The sequence below is a fragment of the Epinephelus fuscoguttatus genome, linkage group LG12 (genome assembly GCF_011397635.1).
Source record: "Epinephelus fuscoguttatus linkage group LG12, E.fuscoguttatus.final_Chr_v1".
In the NCBI taxonomy this organism is placed as follows: domain Eukaryota; kingdom Metazoa; phylum Chordata; class Actinopteri; order Perciformes; family Serranidae; genus Epinephelus; species Epinephelus fuscoguttatus.
Genome location: NC_064763.1, coordinates 31,608,688 through 31,627,806, shown reverse-complemented (window position 1 = coordinate 31,627,806; position 19,119 = coordinate 31,608,688). Strand labels below are relative to the sequence as shown.

At 41.7% G+C, this 19,119-nt stretch overlaps 1 protein-coding gene across 6 annotated transcripts; it reads right to left on the bottom strand.

Annotated features, from left to right (window-relative positions):
* Nucleotides 1-797: 797 nt before the first annotated feature.
* On the bottom strand, nt 798-18,390 carry LOC125898465 (transcription elongation regulator 1-like). 6 transcript variants are annotated; one of them, XM_049592271.1, is made up of 21 exons: nt 18,321-18,390; nt 16,804-17,053; nt 15,656-15,808; nt 14,327-14,606; nt 13,608-13,850; nt 11,514-11,573; nt 9,465-9,665; nt 8,964-9,070; nt 7,932-8,020; nt 7,683-7,843; nt 6,927-7,032; nt 6,639-6,774; nt 6,350-6,439; nt 6,113-6,231; nt 5,719-5,869; nt 5,448-5,612; nt 4,179-4,361; nt 3,685-3,879; nt 3,428-3,511; nt 2,247-2,347; nt 798-1,604 (listed from the first exon to the last, which is right to left on the bottom strand). In XM_049592271.1, exons 1-21 carry the CDS (start codon nt 18,365-18,367, stop codon nt 1,403-1,405), a joined length of 3,123 nt encoding a protein of 1,040 aa, XP_049448228.1. In that variant the 5' UTR covers nt 18,368-18,390; the 3' UTR covers nt 798-1,402. The 6 variants fall into 6 exon arrangements, with proteins under 6 accessions (XP_049448228.1, XP_049448229.1, XP_049448230.1 ...); XM_049592272.1 differs by having other exon boundaries at nt 3,700-3,879; XM_049592273.1 differs by having other exon boundaries at nt 6,927-7,008.
* Between the last annotated feature and the right edge of the window lie 729 nt (nt 18,391-19,119).

Below are 19,119 nucleotides of genomic sequence, written 5' to 3'. Positions count from 1 at the left end.
AATCTGGGGCCAGGCCATGAAGAGCATTCATTTTCACAATTCATAAAAGTTATTCCTATGGTCTAAGATAGTTTAAAAATATAAGTAAACGTGAACAACTCTCTCCCAAATCCAAAAACAAAGATACTAAAACTCAAGTTTGTGATGTTATAGGGTGTAAAGTCTGGAGCTGCTTCCGACAATGAATGGAGAGAGATGATCTAGATGACACTGAGGGCCCCCAGTGTTCTGAGTGTATAGGTACATTTTCAGTTTCAGTACTGAGAACACCACAATAGAATTAAGCTCATTTGGGTTTAAAAGAAGAAAGCAAACATTCTGTGGCTCTACAAAATCAGTCTCCCATTCATTGTCTATGGAGCAGCTCCAGACTTTATAGTTGAGAGCATTACATTTGAGACTTACTTCTCTAGTTTCTAGCTTGAGAGAGAGTAGCTCATGTTTAAACTTTTTGAACTCTCCTAGGCCATGGAAATACCATATTGGAATTCTTCATTTAGGTGTTGTTCCCCTTTAGAAGTATCAATAATATCTTAAAAAATCAATCCTAAAACGGACAGGGAGCTGATGATGGATGAGTCAATGAACTTTATGTGTTGCTACAACCTTTAGTTTTATTGACGCAGCGTTGAAACACTGGCTAATTTAAACATGATAAAGGATAGCTGTTACCGTTCTCCACAAAGAAAACCTGTTAGGGTTATTAACTCCATATGGATCATAGCTTCCTCCTGTAATATTTACACAAGAGTGTAAAGTGTATGTGACATGTTGACAAAAACCCACAAGACAACATATTGAAAAACAGTGGAAGTTGCCTTTATTTCATTCAACAGAGAAATTGCTGCAACATCGGAGTAAACCACTGAGCATAAACTAACATTCACACTGAGCCGCTGAAACAATGACTGGCACAGTGGAGCAGTAAGGCTTAAGGACGCCTCAGACACATGCACACACACACACACTCTTGTACGCACCGCCCACACACACACACACACACACACACACACAGACGCTTCTCACACCCACTCATCTTCATTTACATCAGCTATGTTACACCTCTGTGGCTGCTCAGGCAGCAGCCTGATCACTATCCCTCCCTCAAACGTGGTCAGTCAGAGGTGAGGGCTCAAGGGTCACCTTGAGATCAGGTAACCTCTGTTCCCTGCTGTTGCCTTTAACGCAGGGCTATTTCAGGGCTAGAAGTCGACATAACACAGAGACCTTAACCGTTCGTCTCTATGGTACATCTCTAAGCAACATGAGCCCCAGCAATAACACTGAGAGGCCAGCCGTGGGCCTGGAGGGCGGGGTTCAGGGGGTGATCAGGGGAGATCATGCTCTGGCCAAAGGGAGGGCGAGGAGGAGTAGGAACCGGCCGAGGAGATGATGTGATTGGTCACTTGGTAGAGCGTCGTGTGGGCTCAGAGGCAGTGGGGGGAGGCGGTGGGCCACGGCGGTCTAGGTCTTCGATGTAGAACATAATGAGCTTCCTGCGCTCCTCGGGAACGCACTCCAGCACAAGGTACCGCTTGTCGTTCTGAAGGATCTTCTCAACATCCTTCAGATGCTGCTCAGACTCCTGGATCAACTTTCTCGACCTGAGGGAAGAGAGGATGTGAGACAGGCAGAGAGCATTCAGCTGCTGGATCATCTTTGAGAGATTCAAGAACAACAGCTCCTGGCTAGATTTTGGTTCAAGTCTCTTCATTTGATACAATTCTATACTGTCAGACCATCCTTTGCAACAAAGCTGACATATTTTTGTTGTTTAAAAAGTTAGAAAAAACATTGAGACAGTTTCTATAAGTGACACAAGATGTTTATCACCATCACATCCTGTCCCATTTACATGCAGTCTGCAGCTTGTCTCGACTCAATGCTACTTGTCTAAGAATTTTTACATCATTTACCAAAGTTATCAGACCCCAAAATGAAAATAAGGACCGATTTCATGCAGACGTTTAAAATGTTTGTCTCTCAGTCTGCTTAATATAGTGGCAAATGAACTGAAACTGCATCTAAAGTAATGGGAAAATAATGAACTATGACAAGTGGAGTTGCTTGTAGTGACTTTTGTCCAACAACACTGTAGAATCTCAGATTTCTGGACTTCACTTATATCAGGCTCCATATATTGAATAAATGCACAACAAATCTATTTGTAATGGTTTTAAATGCAATTAGTGACACAGTCTTGTTTTAATCATGCCTGTCTAGTATGTGAAAGTGAGAGTACACACCTGTATGTGATGAACTTTGTCTCCTTCAGCAGGGTTCTGAAGTCAGCTTTGGCTGTGATGTACTTGTCTTTGATGTAATCTTCAAACTCCCTCTGTCTCTTCTGCAAACACACAGATTTACAATTCAGACACCAACATTCAGATCAAATGGATGAAACTTTTTAGGCCTAAGACATAGCATGTCTCAGCAGCCTGAAGTGACCTTTTGTAATTGTTTTCAATGAGGGTGAAGTGTTTTGCTCGCTGCTTTTGCATTGCTGAGCACCTCACATTTTCCGCTCTATGCGTCATTTTTCAAGAGGACCCTGAACGCCTCGAGTTGAAAAAACTAAATCGCAGAGGGGAAAAAGAGCCCAACATCATTGCAGGTTTTTTTGCCCTAGTCAAGCTGCAAGATGTATCTGAACAAACTAGCCTCAACTACTTCCCAAAAATTTACCTATTGTAATTAGGCCCAGTGATTGGCAGCAGATTTTCAAACTTTCCCTGACTCATCCTAAAATAAACATTCAACCGACCATCATCCAAGTGATGCTAGTGGACCAGCTGGTGGTACTCCCTTTCTTAGGGTCTCAAGTAAGAGGGATCCTGGTTCGAAACCAGGGTGGGGGAGCCCTTCTGTGCAGAGTTTGCATGTTCTCTCTGAGTCAGCGTGGGTTTTCTCCGGGCACCCCGGCTTCCTCTCACAGTCCAAAGACATGCAGGTTAATTGGTGACTCTAAATTGCCCGTAGGTGTGAATGTGAGTGTGAATGGTTGTCTGTCTCTATGTGTCAGCCCTGTGATAGTCTGGTGACCTGACCAGGATGTACCCCACCTTTCGCCCAGTGTCAACTGGGATAGAAATGAATGAATGAATGAATGAATGAATGAATGAATGAATGAAGGAAGATTTGTGAGTTTACTTCACAGCAAAAATAACGATAGCTAAGGACAAGTGACTCGGTGGTTGCCTAGCAACAATTTTAAAATAGATGTAGCAACCTGCAAAATGTGCTCTGTGTGTTCAGGCAGGTCAATAAGAAAAAGGCAGTGTGGTGCTCTGTCTGATCGGGGCCTAATTAAACTCACACCAATTCAGAACCCATCATTAGAGTCACAAAACTCCAGTAAAGTGTTGTCATAAAGCGACTTTAATCTCTTATCATTTCATAATTATACAAGCAAAATAGCCCATCTTACTCTGTCGCTGGAGGAGAACTTAATACAGCGAGGGTCCTCCTTGATGACCTTCTTCACCTCCTTCCATGTGGTTGTCAGAGTGATCTACAGCACAAACAAAAAAACTGTTAACACGCTTGTAAAATGAATCAGGAATCAATTTGAAGCAAGTCAATCAAAATAATTCATAAAGCACATTAATGGACATGACAGAGTATTATTTTCCTTCTAGCCACACTGGTTATATGTTCCCATGGGTGCACACAAGAAAGAAGCACCTTTTTACTTCTCACCATGCTGGTCTCATCCAGTAGCTGCCTGAAATGTTCCTTCTTCTTCTTGGCCAGTGCTTCTACGTGTTCATTAAACAGCTTCTCCTTCTCCTCTCTCTCCAGCAGTGACGCTGACTCCCAGCGATGGTCCTTCCGCAGGTTACGACGAGTGTCTGACCACGTTGCATCTGAAGACCGTACCTGAGAGAAGAGCGAGCAAAAAGCACTTGTGATGTAATGCTCAATGGCATCACAGGCAAAAAAGTCTAAGTATTATGGGACAAGTTAGTCTTGTGAAGGTCAACATTCTTTCATTTCTGAAATGTTTACGAAGTGTTTTTAAACATCTTCTGTGATTATCCCTGCAGTCACAAACGTAACTGCAAAATCTGACTTAAGGGGCTCAGAATGGAAATGCAACTATGCTTTGCTTGGATATGTTTTTTTTATACATTATAACAAGTTTCATGAGGAAGTAAAAAAGCTGCGGAGCATCTCACCATGTCAGACATGAGAGCTTTGAAATGCTGGATGGCCTCCTCCCTCTTGTGCTGCTCCCTCTCTCGGTCGATCTCTTTGGTCTGCTCTGATCGAGCCTTCTGCACCTCCCGCTCCCTCTCTCTGAGACTGGCCTCGATACGAGCCTGCCGCTCCATTTCTCGCTCCTTATCGATGTCCACGCTCTGTGGAGGATGACACACATGGTCTGCGTCAGTTTTGTTTGTCGTGTGATGTCGACAATGAGGCCTGCGCTCAAAATCAGAGCATCAGGGTTAATTAGTTACAACAAAGTTTTCAGAAGGATGAAATGAATCTGCAATGCTTCTCTGGAACTTGAATGTTAATCAATGACAAGAACTACACACACAATAGTCACATGCACATTCTTGGTTTATTTATACTAGGGATGTTCTAGGGTTTTTCACAGGTTAAATAGTCATGTAATGGAGAAGAAATCTACCATACTGGTCTGAATATTAGACCACCCTGAGATTACGACATAAAAATAAAACATGAACTAACTTCAATAAAGCACAACATAAATCCCCGTCACACACTCTCCTGTCGGGCTCTTGGATGTCAAAATGATTTTCTCTGATACTAACTGTGTTTTTAGCTCCTCATCTGTGACACCTGTAATTCTTAACAGATGATTCAGCCCATGTCTGCAGCTGATATTGAAGACGCTTTAACTTGTTTTTCTTGTCAGGAATGTATTGCCTCCATGGCAACAAATGGACTTAAAGAGCTTGCTGGCCTCGCCACAACAAGGCCACAAACAATCCATAATGCAACAGTCTGCATAGGAGACACTCATTCCTTTAAAAAATTAATATCTGATGTTGTTAATTTGTTGTCTACTCCTGAAATCTAACACAACCTGCCCTTTTACAAATGTTATTTCAAGATAAAAGTATTGTCGAATCTTCAGTTCAATGCAGTATTTTTAGAGTGCCATCCCCTTTCCATGCCACAGCACAAAGAACAAAGTCTTGGAAACACAAAATAGAAAAACTTTTTTCTTTCTTTTTAAATTAACAACCTGCACACAGCGCTAGCAAAAAAACATACCAACACGTGAAATATATTAGCCTTGTTTAAAAATCTGAGTATAGATCTGTTTACACTCGTGGTGTTGAAAAAGAGAAAACCTCAATTTTCAGTTCAACACTGAACAATATCTTGACAGCCGCTCTGACACAAACCAGACATCACTAGCACACACACACACTGAAGCCATCATCTTCCATACAGAGAACTGTTCCTACCTTGGCTTGTTTTTCCATGTAATGTTTGAAAAGTTCTTCTCTGAGTGCGGAGCTCTCCACAGCCTTGTATCGTGAGTCAGTCTCTAGCCTCTCTTTCACTTTGCTCCACCGCTGGCTGCCCTCTATGTGCTGCTCGCTCAGGAGATCAAAGAAGTCTTGCTTCACCTGGGAGCAACACACACACACCGATCAAAATTGTAAATCTTTCCAAAGACAAATGGTCAGCAGGAGAGCAGGACATCTGTAGTCATTAAATTCAAGTGATTGGTACCTTCTCTCCTCTGGACTTGGAGTCCTCTTTCTCTCTCTTCCTCATAGCGGTGATGTATTCTATGAAGATGGCCTCCCTGTCCTTCATCTTCTCTATGGTCTTAAATCGCGGGTCTCGGCCATGCTTCACTGCAAATTCACTAAACGTTGTTCTGTGAAGATAAGTAAAAAAAAGATGAAATGATCTCGACCAAATGACAAAGAAAAAAACACCATAACTTATTATGTTAAATACTAATAATATATTATGCTATTGAATATCGTGAGTTACCTCCCAGATGGAGAAGGGAACTGTAAAATAACTGTACAATAAAATCACATATCTATTTCACTTGTGTTAAATATCAATATTGGCCTTTAAAACTATGCGTAGAAAAACTGCCTTGTCTGTCTACCTTGGTGTGAACTTTGCCTCTTCCATCATCCTCCTGAATTCATCTTTGGCCTGCATTAGCTTGTTCTTCTTCTCCTTCCTCTCCTCCTCTGCCCGTGTCTTCACATACTGATCAAACACCTGGAGTGGACATAATCACAGAACTATGACTGAAAGATTTTTAAAAATGGCCAGTACATACAATCACAATACTGTGAGGAAGTGAAAATGAGTAACAGAGTGCAAACTGAAACTGAACCTGTTTCCTCTCTTTTGGGTTGAGCAGAAGATAACGTGGGTCAAACACAATCTTGTGAAGCTCTTTGTCCCAAGTCGAGAATGCAGACACCTACGTGGACGACAGACAACACTGGCATTAGACAGACACCCGAATATAAACTTGTATATATTAAAACTGCCACAAGAAACGCAGTGACGTTTACGTTTGTTCACTGAAAACTGATTTTGAGTTTATCAGGGGAAGTTTAGGCAAAACATAACACAAAGCTCATACTATTGCCATAACATTTTTCACAAATTTGTGTTACCCCTCTCTCCAACAGCATTTCCCTGAACTGGGTCATCCGGGCTTCTAGCGGCACTATAGCTCGCTCTCTGGCAGCTCGGAGCTCTGCCTCCATTGCTGCTTCCTTCTCAGTGTCTGCCTCCTTCACCTCCTCCTTCCTGTGTGGGTAAAAAACACAAAGGTCAGTAGAGACGCAGAGAATGAGAAATGAGACCAGAGAGATGATGCAGAAAAAAAAAGAAAATAGGAGATAAGGTGACAATCGATGTAGCACAACAGCATTAAATATGGGGAGATACTAATTACTTACTTCCTCTTTTTTGCTTTGGTTGGCTCCTCATCCTGATTCTCTTCAGTAGTAACGGTCAGTTCTGGCTCCTCCTTATTCACACCTGTGTATGAAGACACAGACACGCCTACACAATAAATACCACACACTGCAGTGTAACAGCATTTAATAGGACTGTGTATTGGCAAGAATCTGGCAATATGATACACATCACAATACAGGGGTTAAGAATCAATATATTGCAATTTTTTAAAGCTAATTTTAGTATGTATGTATTTTGTATGTATACAAAAGTAAACTTTTTTTATGCTATCAGATCAGTGGAATCTGCATTTGTTTATCACAGACCCTGTAACGTGCTGCATCATGCAAATAGTTTTTGTGTAAGAATTAAAACTGCTTGTGGGATTCTTTCTGTAAACAAATGAAGAAAATAAAAAAATGAAAATAGTATACTATAGTGTTACAAAACATATTGTTGCAATACTCAAGTGTATCAATATTTTCTTACACCCCTTGTGTTTAAGAATGATAGCAGGACACTCAGGATTTTCTTTTTTTTAAAATCAAGATTACACATATATTTCTTGCTAAGTATTAAAATCATTAGTACACCTGTTTTTCTGGCCACTGGTTTTGTGACTTTGAATATGTAATTGTTTAAATTTTTACTGCTACTTGAATCACTTCACTTAAATCGCTTTATTGACAACAATCAAAAGCACTGTGTTAAAAGTCATTGTCACACACTGCATGTAAACGCGAGTTTGTCTCTACCTGTCTTCTTGACGTCCTCCAGGCCTCTCTTGTGAGGCGGCTCCTGAATGTGTTTGTCCACATCAGCTCGACCAACCAGCTCCTCGGGCCGGTCCCACATGGACAGCCGCGTCGTGGGGTTATAGAAGAACACGCGATCATCACCCGTCCATACCACACACCTTATTTAACATAAAAAAGAAAAGCATTAGGTTTATTGCAATAAAGTGGAATGGAGAGAATGTGTGGGCTGTGATGTGGTGTGCGTACCATGGCGTGCCAGGGATGGGGTTGGTGGCTATAGGCCTGGCTTTCTGTGCTGCTTTTTCCTCCTCCGTCATCTCTTCTTCTTTAGGCTCCTTGAGAGAAAGAAGAAAAATGATTCTCTCCATTACTATTACACTCAGACTGTTAAACAATATATTATCTTAATTATCATTTTATCTTTTTGATGATTTAATTGCAAAAACTTGTCTTTCATTGTAAACCAGGGATATTCAACTAAAATTTTAAGAGTTCCAGTTACTAAAACTTCCCTCCAGCAAAGGTCCAAACCTCGTATTGTCTAAATTGCATAACTGTTATGACTGCAAGGGTTCTTGGTTTTTATAATGTTCATGGTGGAGAATGCTGACAGACAGCTCTAAGTCAATCCAAACATGGTCAAGGTGTGTTGTGCTTCTTTGGTTAGACCAGGAAAAACAGTCCCAGACAGTCTCTCTAGTTAGAGAGCAGCAGGTCAGTTGCTTCATGCCATCATCTCTCTGACATCTCTTTTAAGGCCTTAACACACCAGAGCTGTTTTTTGTCATCAAATTCATTTGCACATCAATATATTTTCCTCAAAGTGTTGTTTTTGTCATGAGTACATTCACAGTGAATGCAAATATTTATCGGCAAAAAAGCGGTGTAATTGTCTTTCAGAACAAGACAGAGTTTTCTGAGCTTTTCACACCATGAATAAAGACATCAACCAGTCACGCTTTGTGGAGATGACGTCACGTTACAACGTCACGGCAATGGCAGACGTGTTGCAAAGTTGCATTGCTGTCTGTATTGATAATTTTGATGCCAAATATCTGCAAGCACCACTTGATGAAGCATGGTATATACTATGTATAAGAGTAATGTAGTATAATTTGTTGTGCAGGATAGCGTATCTTGCAATCCTAAATATTACAATGAAACCATTTTACAATGTGACAATACTGTATTTAATTATGGCCATAGCAACAATGCATTTTTCAATTTGAGGCAGTGTGGCTTTTGCTGTTGAAGCAGGTTGTTCGACTCTTTACATACCTCCTTCTCATTATTAGTGTTTTCTGTTTTGTTCTCCTCGTCTTCCATCTCCATCGCCTCAGCCTCCTCCTGGGCCAGACGCTCCTTGATCTTTTCTGCTTCCTTTTCTGAAGACAGCAAGAAGAAAAAAGGCACACACGCAAACAAACAGTGAGTTAGTGGAGCTCAGCAAATGCAGCTTGTTTTCAGCTCAGCCAGGGTTTCATGTTCAGTAAATCTGCTGATAATCAGTCATAGCAGCTGCAGGAGACAGTAATGTGGGCTCAGTGTTCTTGTGTTTGGCTGTGCATCTTGTCTGACAGATGACAATGTTGTCAGTGAGCAGAAAATCAAAGGGGGTGAAGGTTTTGAAATTGGCGAGACTGGAAATCAGCCAAAGCCTCGCACCCATCATCAAACAAATCCATTTAAGTTTCACCCAATTACAACACGCTGAGCTGATTGCCTCATCATGCCAGGCTTGACAAAGCTTGTGTGTGTGCACTCGTCAGTAGGGCCTACCTTTCTCCAGAAGGGCTGGTGGTTTCTCCCAGGTGGACTCCAGTGTTCGGTTGTTGTAGTAGTAAGTTTTCCCATCAGCTGTTTTGTACTCTGACCACTCGGGGAGCTGCAATGATCCAGCCATGGAGGCAGGAGCCGCTGAGAGAGCCAGCTGTGGGTGCATCATGGAAACTAAAGGCGGGCCCATGCCAGGAAGCATGCCTGTCATTATTTAGAGAGGAAAGAGAGACACCATGATTGGCTGAGACTCATCTTTCTGTCCAAGACTCTAACAGTAATTGTGGTGGACTATACTCTTTGTGAACTGTCATTTCCCAGGTTTCCCACTTGTAATCAAAAACATGTATTAGCAAAACCAGAGGTGACACAGAGAGCTCCACAGGCACAATAAAACGGATTCACTGCAACTTAAAAAGGGAGGTGCCTCTTTTTATTTGCCTTGTTGTCTAGAGGAGCAGATTACAAAATGAGTGAGTGAGTGAATTAAAAAAAAAAAAGAATATTATCATTTGTGGAAGAAACTGCTCATGTCTACAGATGTCTTATAGAAGCATAACTGATTGACAGCAAACACAGGCCACATACACAAAGAGACAAAGCAGTGACCACACACGCACACACACACACACACACACACACACACACACACACACACACACAACCATGCCACAAAAGAAGACATGACCACAACATGTATCCCTGTTGTAACTGCTATACTACTGACTCACTACAAAGCAAAAGCAGTTGACGTTATGAGAACTAGCTAAGATGGTCTCTGTCTCAACTACAGTCACCAACCACACACCTCAAAATGACTGATCCAAACAATCAACAACTCGGCCTAATAGAACAATTTAGATGCTGATGATTTGTGTCCTCTCATTTACCAAAGCAAAACAATTAATCTGTCACTGTATCAAGTGGTTTCAGAGGACAATGCGCAAACAAGCGCAGTCATCATTTAGTGAGAGCTGAATACTCTGGTTTGTCTTAAGCACGCAAATGCTGGAAACTAGACTTTTGGGACAGTACACCCCAAAACAAGAAACACATATTTTATCTCTTACCTGTGGTGCTATTCATCAATCTGGATTGCTTTGGTGTGAGTTGCAGAGTGTTGGAGATATTGGCCGTAGAGATGTCTGCCTTTCTCAAATGCTTGTGGTGCTCAAAGCACAGCAATGTCTCTCTCCAGAAATCATGACCCGGTTACTCAAGATAATCCACAGACTTTGTTGTGAGCAGTTTGGTGTAGGAACAATTTTCTTTCTACCAAACTACACCCACTACCCGCGCAAAAGCAAACGTGCATTTACTGCAAGCTCACCTAGCACCACTGAGCTAGCTAATGTTACAGCACAAACCTCTTGTCCATGAGTAGATGTACACTTCCTTCCACACAGTGGTTCCGTTGGCAAGTGTAGTTTGGTAGAATTAAATAGTTCCTTCGTGAAACTGCTCACAACAAGGTCTGTGGATTATCTTGAGTATCTGGGTCATGGTTTCTGGAAAGAGACATTGCTGTTGAGTTTTTCAAATGTATGTTTGGCGCTTTGAGCCCCACAAGCTGAGTGCCATCTAGTTCCACTACGTTTGAGAGAAGGCAGACATCTGTGTGGCCAATATCTCCAACACTCAGCACCTCACACCAAAACAATCTAGAGTGATAAACAGCACCACAGGTAAGATGAAAAACATGTATTTTTGATTTAGGGTGGCACACTGTCCCCTTAACAAGTGAGTATCTTAAAGAATTATGCAGGTGATGGAAAGAAGTATGTGGTGTACCCCTTGCAGTGTTCCAGACTAAACTGAACTTGTTAAGTCACAAATGAGTTAAACAAGACTTAAAAACATAAAGCTGTATGCTCTGCCTCTGTCTGCTGGAATGGAGGAAACTTCTGCTGTACATCGGATGGATCATGTTCACAGCATTCACCACCATGCCACTGTTTGACGGTTCCCATATGTACCATATGACTCATGTAGACACCATTCACTACCATGCCATCTACTGTAGATCTGAGATGCGAGCGGCTGGGTGTTTACCGTTGGGGCTGGGGCCTGCCTTTACACAGGGGGCACCTACTATCTGCATCATTGCTACACCTGCAAGAACAACGGACAAGCAAGCATCTGGTTGAACACAGCAGGACACTAGACATGAGCTACCATGGTGTGTAAGAGTTTGTGTGTGTGGCCCCATTCAGACAAAACACACGCCCAAATTTTGGATTGTGCGTCACTGTTGTGTTACAACAGTTACTCAGTCTCTATTGGCGTTTGTGTGCCTGTAATGTATTTAGAGATGTTAGGGATGAGCACAGCGTTCATTAGGTTTACAAAGTAGGATTTATTTGGAGGCTTAAAAGCGTGGATGAATAATGTTGGAACACCACAAATCTCAAAGTCATTCAGGAAGCTCTCAGTCTGATATTAGTCAGCTGAATAACAATCAGCACTGATCTAAAACTGGCCCCATCTGATTGTAATTCTGATTTTGCCAAACACTTTGTCCTCAAAGAACACAATAAAATGAGATAAATAACGAGAATGAGCCTCTTCAATCAAATTATGCTAAAATGAGGGACAGTGGGAGAAAGAAGAAGGAATGAAAGAGAACAAATAACAGGAGAAGAGAAAAGCAACAGGAAAAAAGACTTGAAAGCAAACACACAAGAACATTTATATTAGCTTACATTTAAATTTGAGCAACTGCACTCAAGACTTGTTGTTCGACCCTTAAACATAATGTCTGAGAAATCTTTGCTGACTGAACTCAAGAAATTAAGCTACGATCACAAGATATCTAGTGTGAAATCTTTCAGAAACACTCATATTTATGCTGAGTTCACACTACAGGCGACAAAGCTACAGTGTGGCCAGCTACATTATTGCTCACGGGCTTGTTGATGTAGTTATGTTGTCATAGGCTTGTGTGTGTCTGATAGATGCAACAAAGCACCTCGACTTTTTGTCATCTAAAGTTTCTATTTGACCCAAAAAAAAATCTGCTTTTCTTCAATGTCTGCGCCCCATTTTAACATCACATTTCATTGCCCCACTGCATCCTAGTGTGCACCGTAATGCACAAAAAGCTAGCATAGTGTCACAGTGCTAACTAAGCTAAATAACACCGCACCACAGCTAAAAACAAAAACACAAGATTGGCAAACACTTCTCCCTGTCCCTGGAGAACTGAAAAAAGGTGAGGCCTGCTCAACTTTGATTTACAGTCACGCCCATCCACAGCGACAAGCACCAGTCTGTAACTTCATGTCACTAGTTTCCTTTGAAAATGACCCCTAGCCTGTTGCTTTGCCGCTCGTAGTGTAAACACAACATTAACTGTATAACCTGTGTGTCAGTGTCCCTCTCATCCTACCCTCCTGTGGTGTTCCAATAACAGCTTGACTTGGAGTCCACTGGCCACGCAAATTTTTTGTTGTTATCAAAAATGCACCTGTAATGCTGAGTCAGACTTTCCACAGTGACTATACCGAATTGTCAGCTGTCACAAAATTTACACAGCTAAGCAGCAAATTAGAATCAAAGTAATCAAGCAGTCTTAACTGGTTAGCTTATTAGCAACACTATAGTTTCTACTACATTATACTTTATATTTGGGGTTTCCCAATGACGTTTTTTGGCCCTGCCCCGAGTCTTTTATTGTTGAGTGTGATTTGATACATTTATTTACACAGCAGTAGAAGATTGGCCTCTGCAGCACTGATAATATATGTATCTGACTCTGAAATAACAGGTGCAGCTGACAAAATTTGGCCCACCATTTTTTGAGATGCTACTTCCAAATACCAAAGGATCTGATTCAAAACCCATTAAAAATACAAATTGGTCTGAAATGAATTTATGTGTAACAGGGAGACATCATGAGCTAGGGAGAAGACATATCAGTTCAATCCCAGATCAGCCCTTTGGCTCAGGACATCTTTACTTTCAACATGTCAGACAAAAAACAAAATTCTGTCCTGGTGCCCGACAAATAAATCTGCAATAAAGCTTATTGCTGTTTACTGGATTCCAATATACCTATACAGCAGTTCCTGTCTGCAGCATAGTGACAGCAGCTAGATATTGTGGACTGTCTTTCTTACTTTCTTGCTTGAAGTTTGAGGTTCTTACCTGGTAGAGGGATGTGCATGCCCGGCAAGGGCACCCTGAAAGGAGGCACCATGACAGGGGGGAAGGCAGGTATGGCTGCGGTGGGCTGGGCCACACTGTGAGGCAGGGCTGCGGGCAGCAGTGGCATGGTCTGCACCGCTGTAACAGGTGACGGCACCGTGGAAACTGTTACCACGGTGACTGGAGACACAGCAACAGTTGAGGACACGGTGGCAACAGGGGACAGGTCTGCTACAACAGTGGCTTTGGGAACAAAAAAAGGATAAAAAAAAAAAAAACAGATTTATTTTTGCTTTCGTCTGTGCTGGTGTGTTCATAGTAGGGCTGCAACTAACGATTATTTTCATTGTCAACTAATCTGCCGATTATTTCCTCGATTAGTCGACTAATCATTTTATTGAAAGATGTGTTAAAATGTTGAAAAATGTCAGTCTGTCTCTCCCAAACCCCAAAATTACGTCATCTAATGTCTTGTTTCGTACTCACACCAAAGGGTTTTAGTTCACTGTCATGGGAGAGTGTGTAAAGCTGCCAATATTTGAGCGTAAGAAGCTGCAATAAGAGTATTTTGGGGTACTTTTATAGTACTTTTCTATGACTCAAACCGATTAGTTGACTACTAAAATAGTCACCGATTATTTTAGTAGTCGATTAGTCATCGATTAGTCGACTAATCGTGGCAGCCCTAGTTCGTAGCTGATATAAGATGGTGTACTCACCTGCAATGGATACAGAGGGGGAGGGGGTGGTGGAGTCTGGACTGGAGGTGAGTGTGCGGGAGGGGGTTGTGGACGGGGCCTGAGTCGGGGATGCTGCGGCTGCTGTGCTGGCTGTAGTGTTGACACTGCTTGAGCTGGCAGCTGCAGTCACCCCCACATTTGGACCCGGCCCCGCAGACCCTGCTACAAGAAGAGGGTTAAGTTCAGACTGCTGGATGATCTTAACGCCGTCTGGTTTACTCCACGATGACTCTCTGGTCCTGGCGTTATAGTAATATGCCTGTGAAAGGGATAATAAACAAGACAACACTTGTAATTAGAGAACAAACAGTAACTAGATTAAGAAGCATGGCAACACATAAAGAGTCATCATCTCCTCCTTGTAACAATACCACAGGACTTTTTAATATTGCAGGAAGCAGTTTTGTTGATTTTATTGACATTAACTTTAACACTTATCTTGTCTTATGCACACTACTTCTCACTCCTTTCGCTAAAACTTAACTATTAAAAACTGAACTGAAAGTGAAACTTTTCTATGCTCTCTCTTTACAGTCAGACTCCATGGACAAAAAAGTACTTTCACCTCTTTACCTTAAATTATTGTGTGACAGCTGTTTTAAAGGGTTAGTTCAGATTCACCTAAGTCACATAATAATAAAAACAAACTAACTCATCGAGGCAGTGGTAGACGAGCAGCTCCCATGTTCAGCAAGGTAGACTTACTGTTTTTGTCAAAAGAGTCTGGCTGTGGAGAGAGAGCTTAGGTTTTACTTTGGAAAATATTTTTAACAGTAAGGTTTTGCCAAAATGCATGTGTTTAGGAAGTGCTGTGCATACGACTGGATTAATAAAACTTCGATTATACTACAGTTGAGTGACAGTTTGTAAACGGATGTTCTGATATAGTTTTGCTGTTGTTAAACACAGCTCTCTATGACTTCAATTCATCAAGAATTTTTTGAGATCTTTGTTCACTATAGAGGCATGCATGATATACAATGCTTACTTTATGAATGCAATGTAACACAGGTTGAGTAGATATACAAATGATGAGTGGGTGCAGTATTCCTTTAAATGCAATCAAGTAATTAGCACCTTTAAAATCAATTGTGCAACTGAAGTCCAATATGAGCACACAATTAGACAAAAATTCCAGATCATCACACAACCCCTAGAAATACTCATGCTGTCCCTGTCTCAAGGGCTATAGTTTAATGTACTTTTTGAAAAACTTTTAGACTGTAAAAATCATTTATTATTTCTCCATGTTTTTCTTAAACCAGAATAGAGACCCTGCTAAGTGCTTACGTATGACTTCCAGCTTACCTTTCCCTCTGGCGTCTTGTTTTCTACCCAGATCTCCTCGGCAGGGTTGAGTGCAGGGGCTCCAGATGCAGGAACGGGGGGCATCCCAGGAGGAAACAGCATCCCCGGAGGAGGTGGCAGGTTCCCCATCGGAGGGGGAAGGAACGGAGGTCTCTGCAGCAAAAGATAGAGACCCAGCATTACACTTTCGAATTGAGAGGAGTGGGGCCAGGAATATAAATTGCCCAATAAAAGTCCTCCCTGGTGGCCAGGCAGATAAGCAGTCGACTATTTAGCCAGCAGCCGGCACTTGCTGAAACCTCTGAATTCAAATTAGGAGGTTCGTGCATCAATATCGTGTCATTCAAGAGAATCTCACTGAATCAATTAAGACAATGCCAAATAGATTATAAAACCATTTTAATCATACTTCTCCTTGATTGTGTCTTGTGTTTTCTTCTGAGAGCTAATGCAGCTGTTATTTATGCCAGAAGGGACTAAAGCTTTCACTGTGGTCGATTTCTTTACAGAGTCTGCCTGGCAGATGGCTGCACCGTTGATTGATATGAATTCATACACAAACTGTGGATCCTGTCTCTGCTGAAGGATTTACCCTTTTCTTATTACTTATGCACTTACACATGCACATTTACCTTTAAGGTACTGGTTAACTATGCCACTAATGGTCTTGACCAGAGGACTCTGAATATGAGGAGTAGAAGCAAAGAACATAACACCTAGACTACCCACATCAGAAGCTAACATTGATTAAAGTCATAAGTAGTGACCCTGTCCCCGCTCATACTCAATATGTTGAGCAGACCAGTCACTGATAAATCTGAGAGATCTGTTAAATAACTTCCTTATAAAAGATTCAGCTTCTCCTTTTTCTGCCCATGAGCATGTTCTCTCCTCCTCTCAACCGCCAAATGATCTCTCTCATTTATATGTTGTTTCTGAGTATCTAATATTTTGGCTATTATGGTCTATTACAATAAATGCAATTTCATTATGCTTATTAATATATTTGGCTCATTCTTCAACTGACTTATTTCAGTCTTTGTCGATCTCTCTGTGAAGAACATCACTACAAGCAAAGTTAACACAGTTCAGGCCAACACTTACATGAAGAAAAACATGCATGTCGTATAAGAATGGTAAACAGTCACCTGTAGATGGGGGGGTCCAATGGGTGGTGGCATGCCTCCTGGCGGTGGGATGGGCGGCATGCTGGGGTCAAAGGGTGGGCGTGCAAATGGTGGTCGCGGTGGGGGTCCCCTCATCATCCCAAAAGGAGGTGGCGGTGGCCTGAGGAGAGGCGGCGGGCCTCGTAACACTGGGGTCTGGGCAGGCGCGGGCGCAGGTGCAGGCACAGGCACGGGCACAGGGCCGCGGAACCGCACTGCCTGCTGCGCCATTCTAGTAGAACAAAATAACATCAGGTTACAACTAATGTTCAAAGGCAGATCCCTAAGTAGCAATGACAAAAATCATCTGATATGAGCACTTCAATCAGCACTAACATGCCACAACTGCAAGTATTTGTAATGCTTGAAAGTAACTGTAACTAACAGTAAGGCTGGGCAACATAAAAAGGTCATATTACACAGGGTGTGGCAAGTTTCAAATTTTCAAGTTGTTAGTAATAACATCACAGTCACACATATTTCAGCTACCATTATCTAGTAATTTAGAAATCATTCTGGGGGAGAATCAACTTGATAATTAAGATTACTTACAGTGTTAAAGAACCAAAATTATGCTCCACAATGTGAAAAGAAATCTCACAATGTAAGAATATTAACATCACATATTATAGACCATGCAAAGTAAAGCATAGTTGATACTTGCTTATTAATCCAGACAGATCGTATTGAGAGTAGATGTTTACTAGGGAGGAAGCTGCAGAGTAAACTAGGCTAGTTAAGCAGATTATTACAGACACTTTATAAAATAATTGTTTCTAGCTATTTTGCATTAATGCTATTGTAAAGATAGGTTCTGCTGATTTATGTACAGCATATGAGCTGCAGAAATCAGTTCTTGAAGATGCATCACACTGACGTGGATGATGTTTTTGCTACGGAGCCTTTGGGTGTAGAGCTGTAAGTTATGCAGCACTGGTGTGTTTATTATGCCACATGCTCTTCAGGGCGATATCGTAGAGTGCATACTTTAATCCTAAATTAAAGCATACACTCTGTTGATCTCATATAATACTAACTGGGCAACAAGAAGCAAGGCAGTCCATTCAAAACACTGAATGGACGGAGTTGTGTGCTCCTGCTTACTAATGAATGTAGCATAGCTTAGCTAGCAGGCTTTTTTCACATTCACAACTGAGCACAGACCACAAATTTAGCATAGGAGCTGTGTCTGGACACAAATTCAGGGCCTAGCAAGTTCGGCAGCTCAGTGAAAGAGTAAAACATACGTCTGTGTATAATCTGACTGCCTGTGTTTACCGCGTGCCACGAGCGGAGAGCAGAGACGAGCCGCTTGGCAACACAGGCTAGTTAGCTAAAAGCTAGTTAGCTAGCATGGCTACATGCACAAATTAAACCACTGTTTATCGCAACCTCTCGAGCAAAAGCAACCCTAATCACCTTCGTTCAAAATCACAGCCTGTGCTTAATAGCACACTGAGCTCATATTCATTTAAACACTTTATTTGCTATTATCTGACCTGTTGTCGCTGAACCCGATAGTCTCGCTCTCTGTCTGGTCCGCCATTACAGGAAAATGTAACCACTCTCTTCCTGGAAACGCCCCTAAGTGGTTTCCGCTCCTCGCATTCGCTCAAACTAGACGTCAATCATAGCGCAGTGAGCTCTGATTGGTTAAAGCGTTTCTCACGGAGGTTTGGCCAAGCACTCATTGGGTCTTGTCTTTCATTATGTCGTTTTTTTGTTCAGTCAGAGTGCAGGGTACTGTTAGTAAGTTGAGCTGTAATCACCACCACTTTTTGCATACTCCATTAGATTTTACCACTTCTCTCTCTGCGGGTATTTTGTGTGCCCACTGTTGTGAACAGTGGTGGAAAAACAACTGAAGTCCTCTACTTTATAGTGCACTGATGCTGAATGCTTTGTATCCACAGATTAATTTGCATCAAAATCAAATCCTTAAAATTTGCATGCTTTCATATTCAAAACATATAAAGATTCATGTCCTGGCATGACATGAAAAAAACCCTGACCACTTTTACACCTCTCCAAATGCTCTTTTATTTGGCAGTGTTGCACTTTAAGTTTTTGATGATATCTATCTTTTATTTCCTCTGAGTTTGAATGCATGTATTCTGAGTCCCTTAATGTAATGTTTCTTGACCTGTTTGCAGCTGAATAGATGGAGGCGATGGCGGAGTAAACTATTGTGCTCTGAGGCAGACAAACTACAAAGTGTCAATGCATGCATCAGAATAGTACTAAAGGAAGTATGTGTACCTTTCACCTTTGCTTGTGGTGCTGAAGCATTAGATCTGA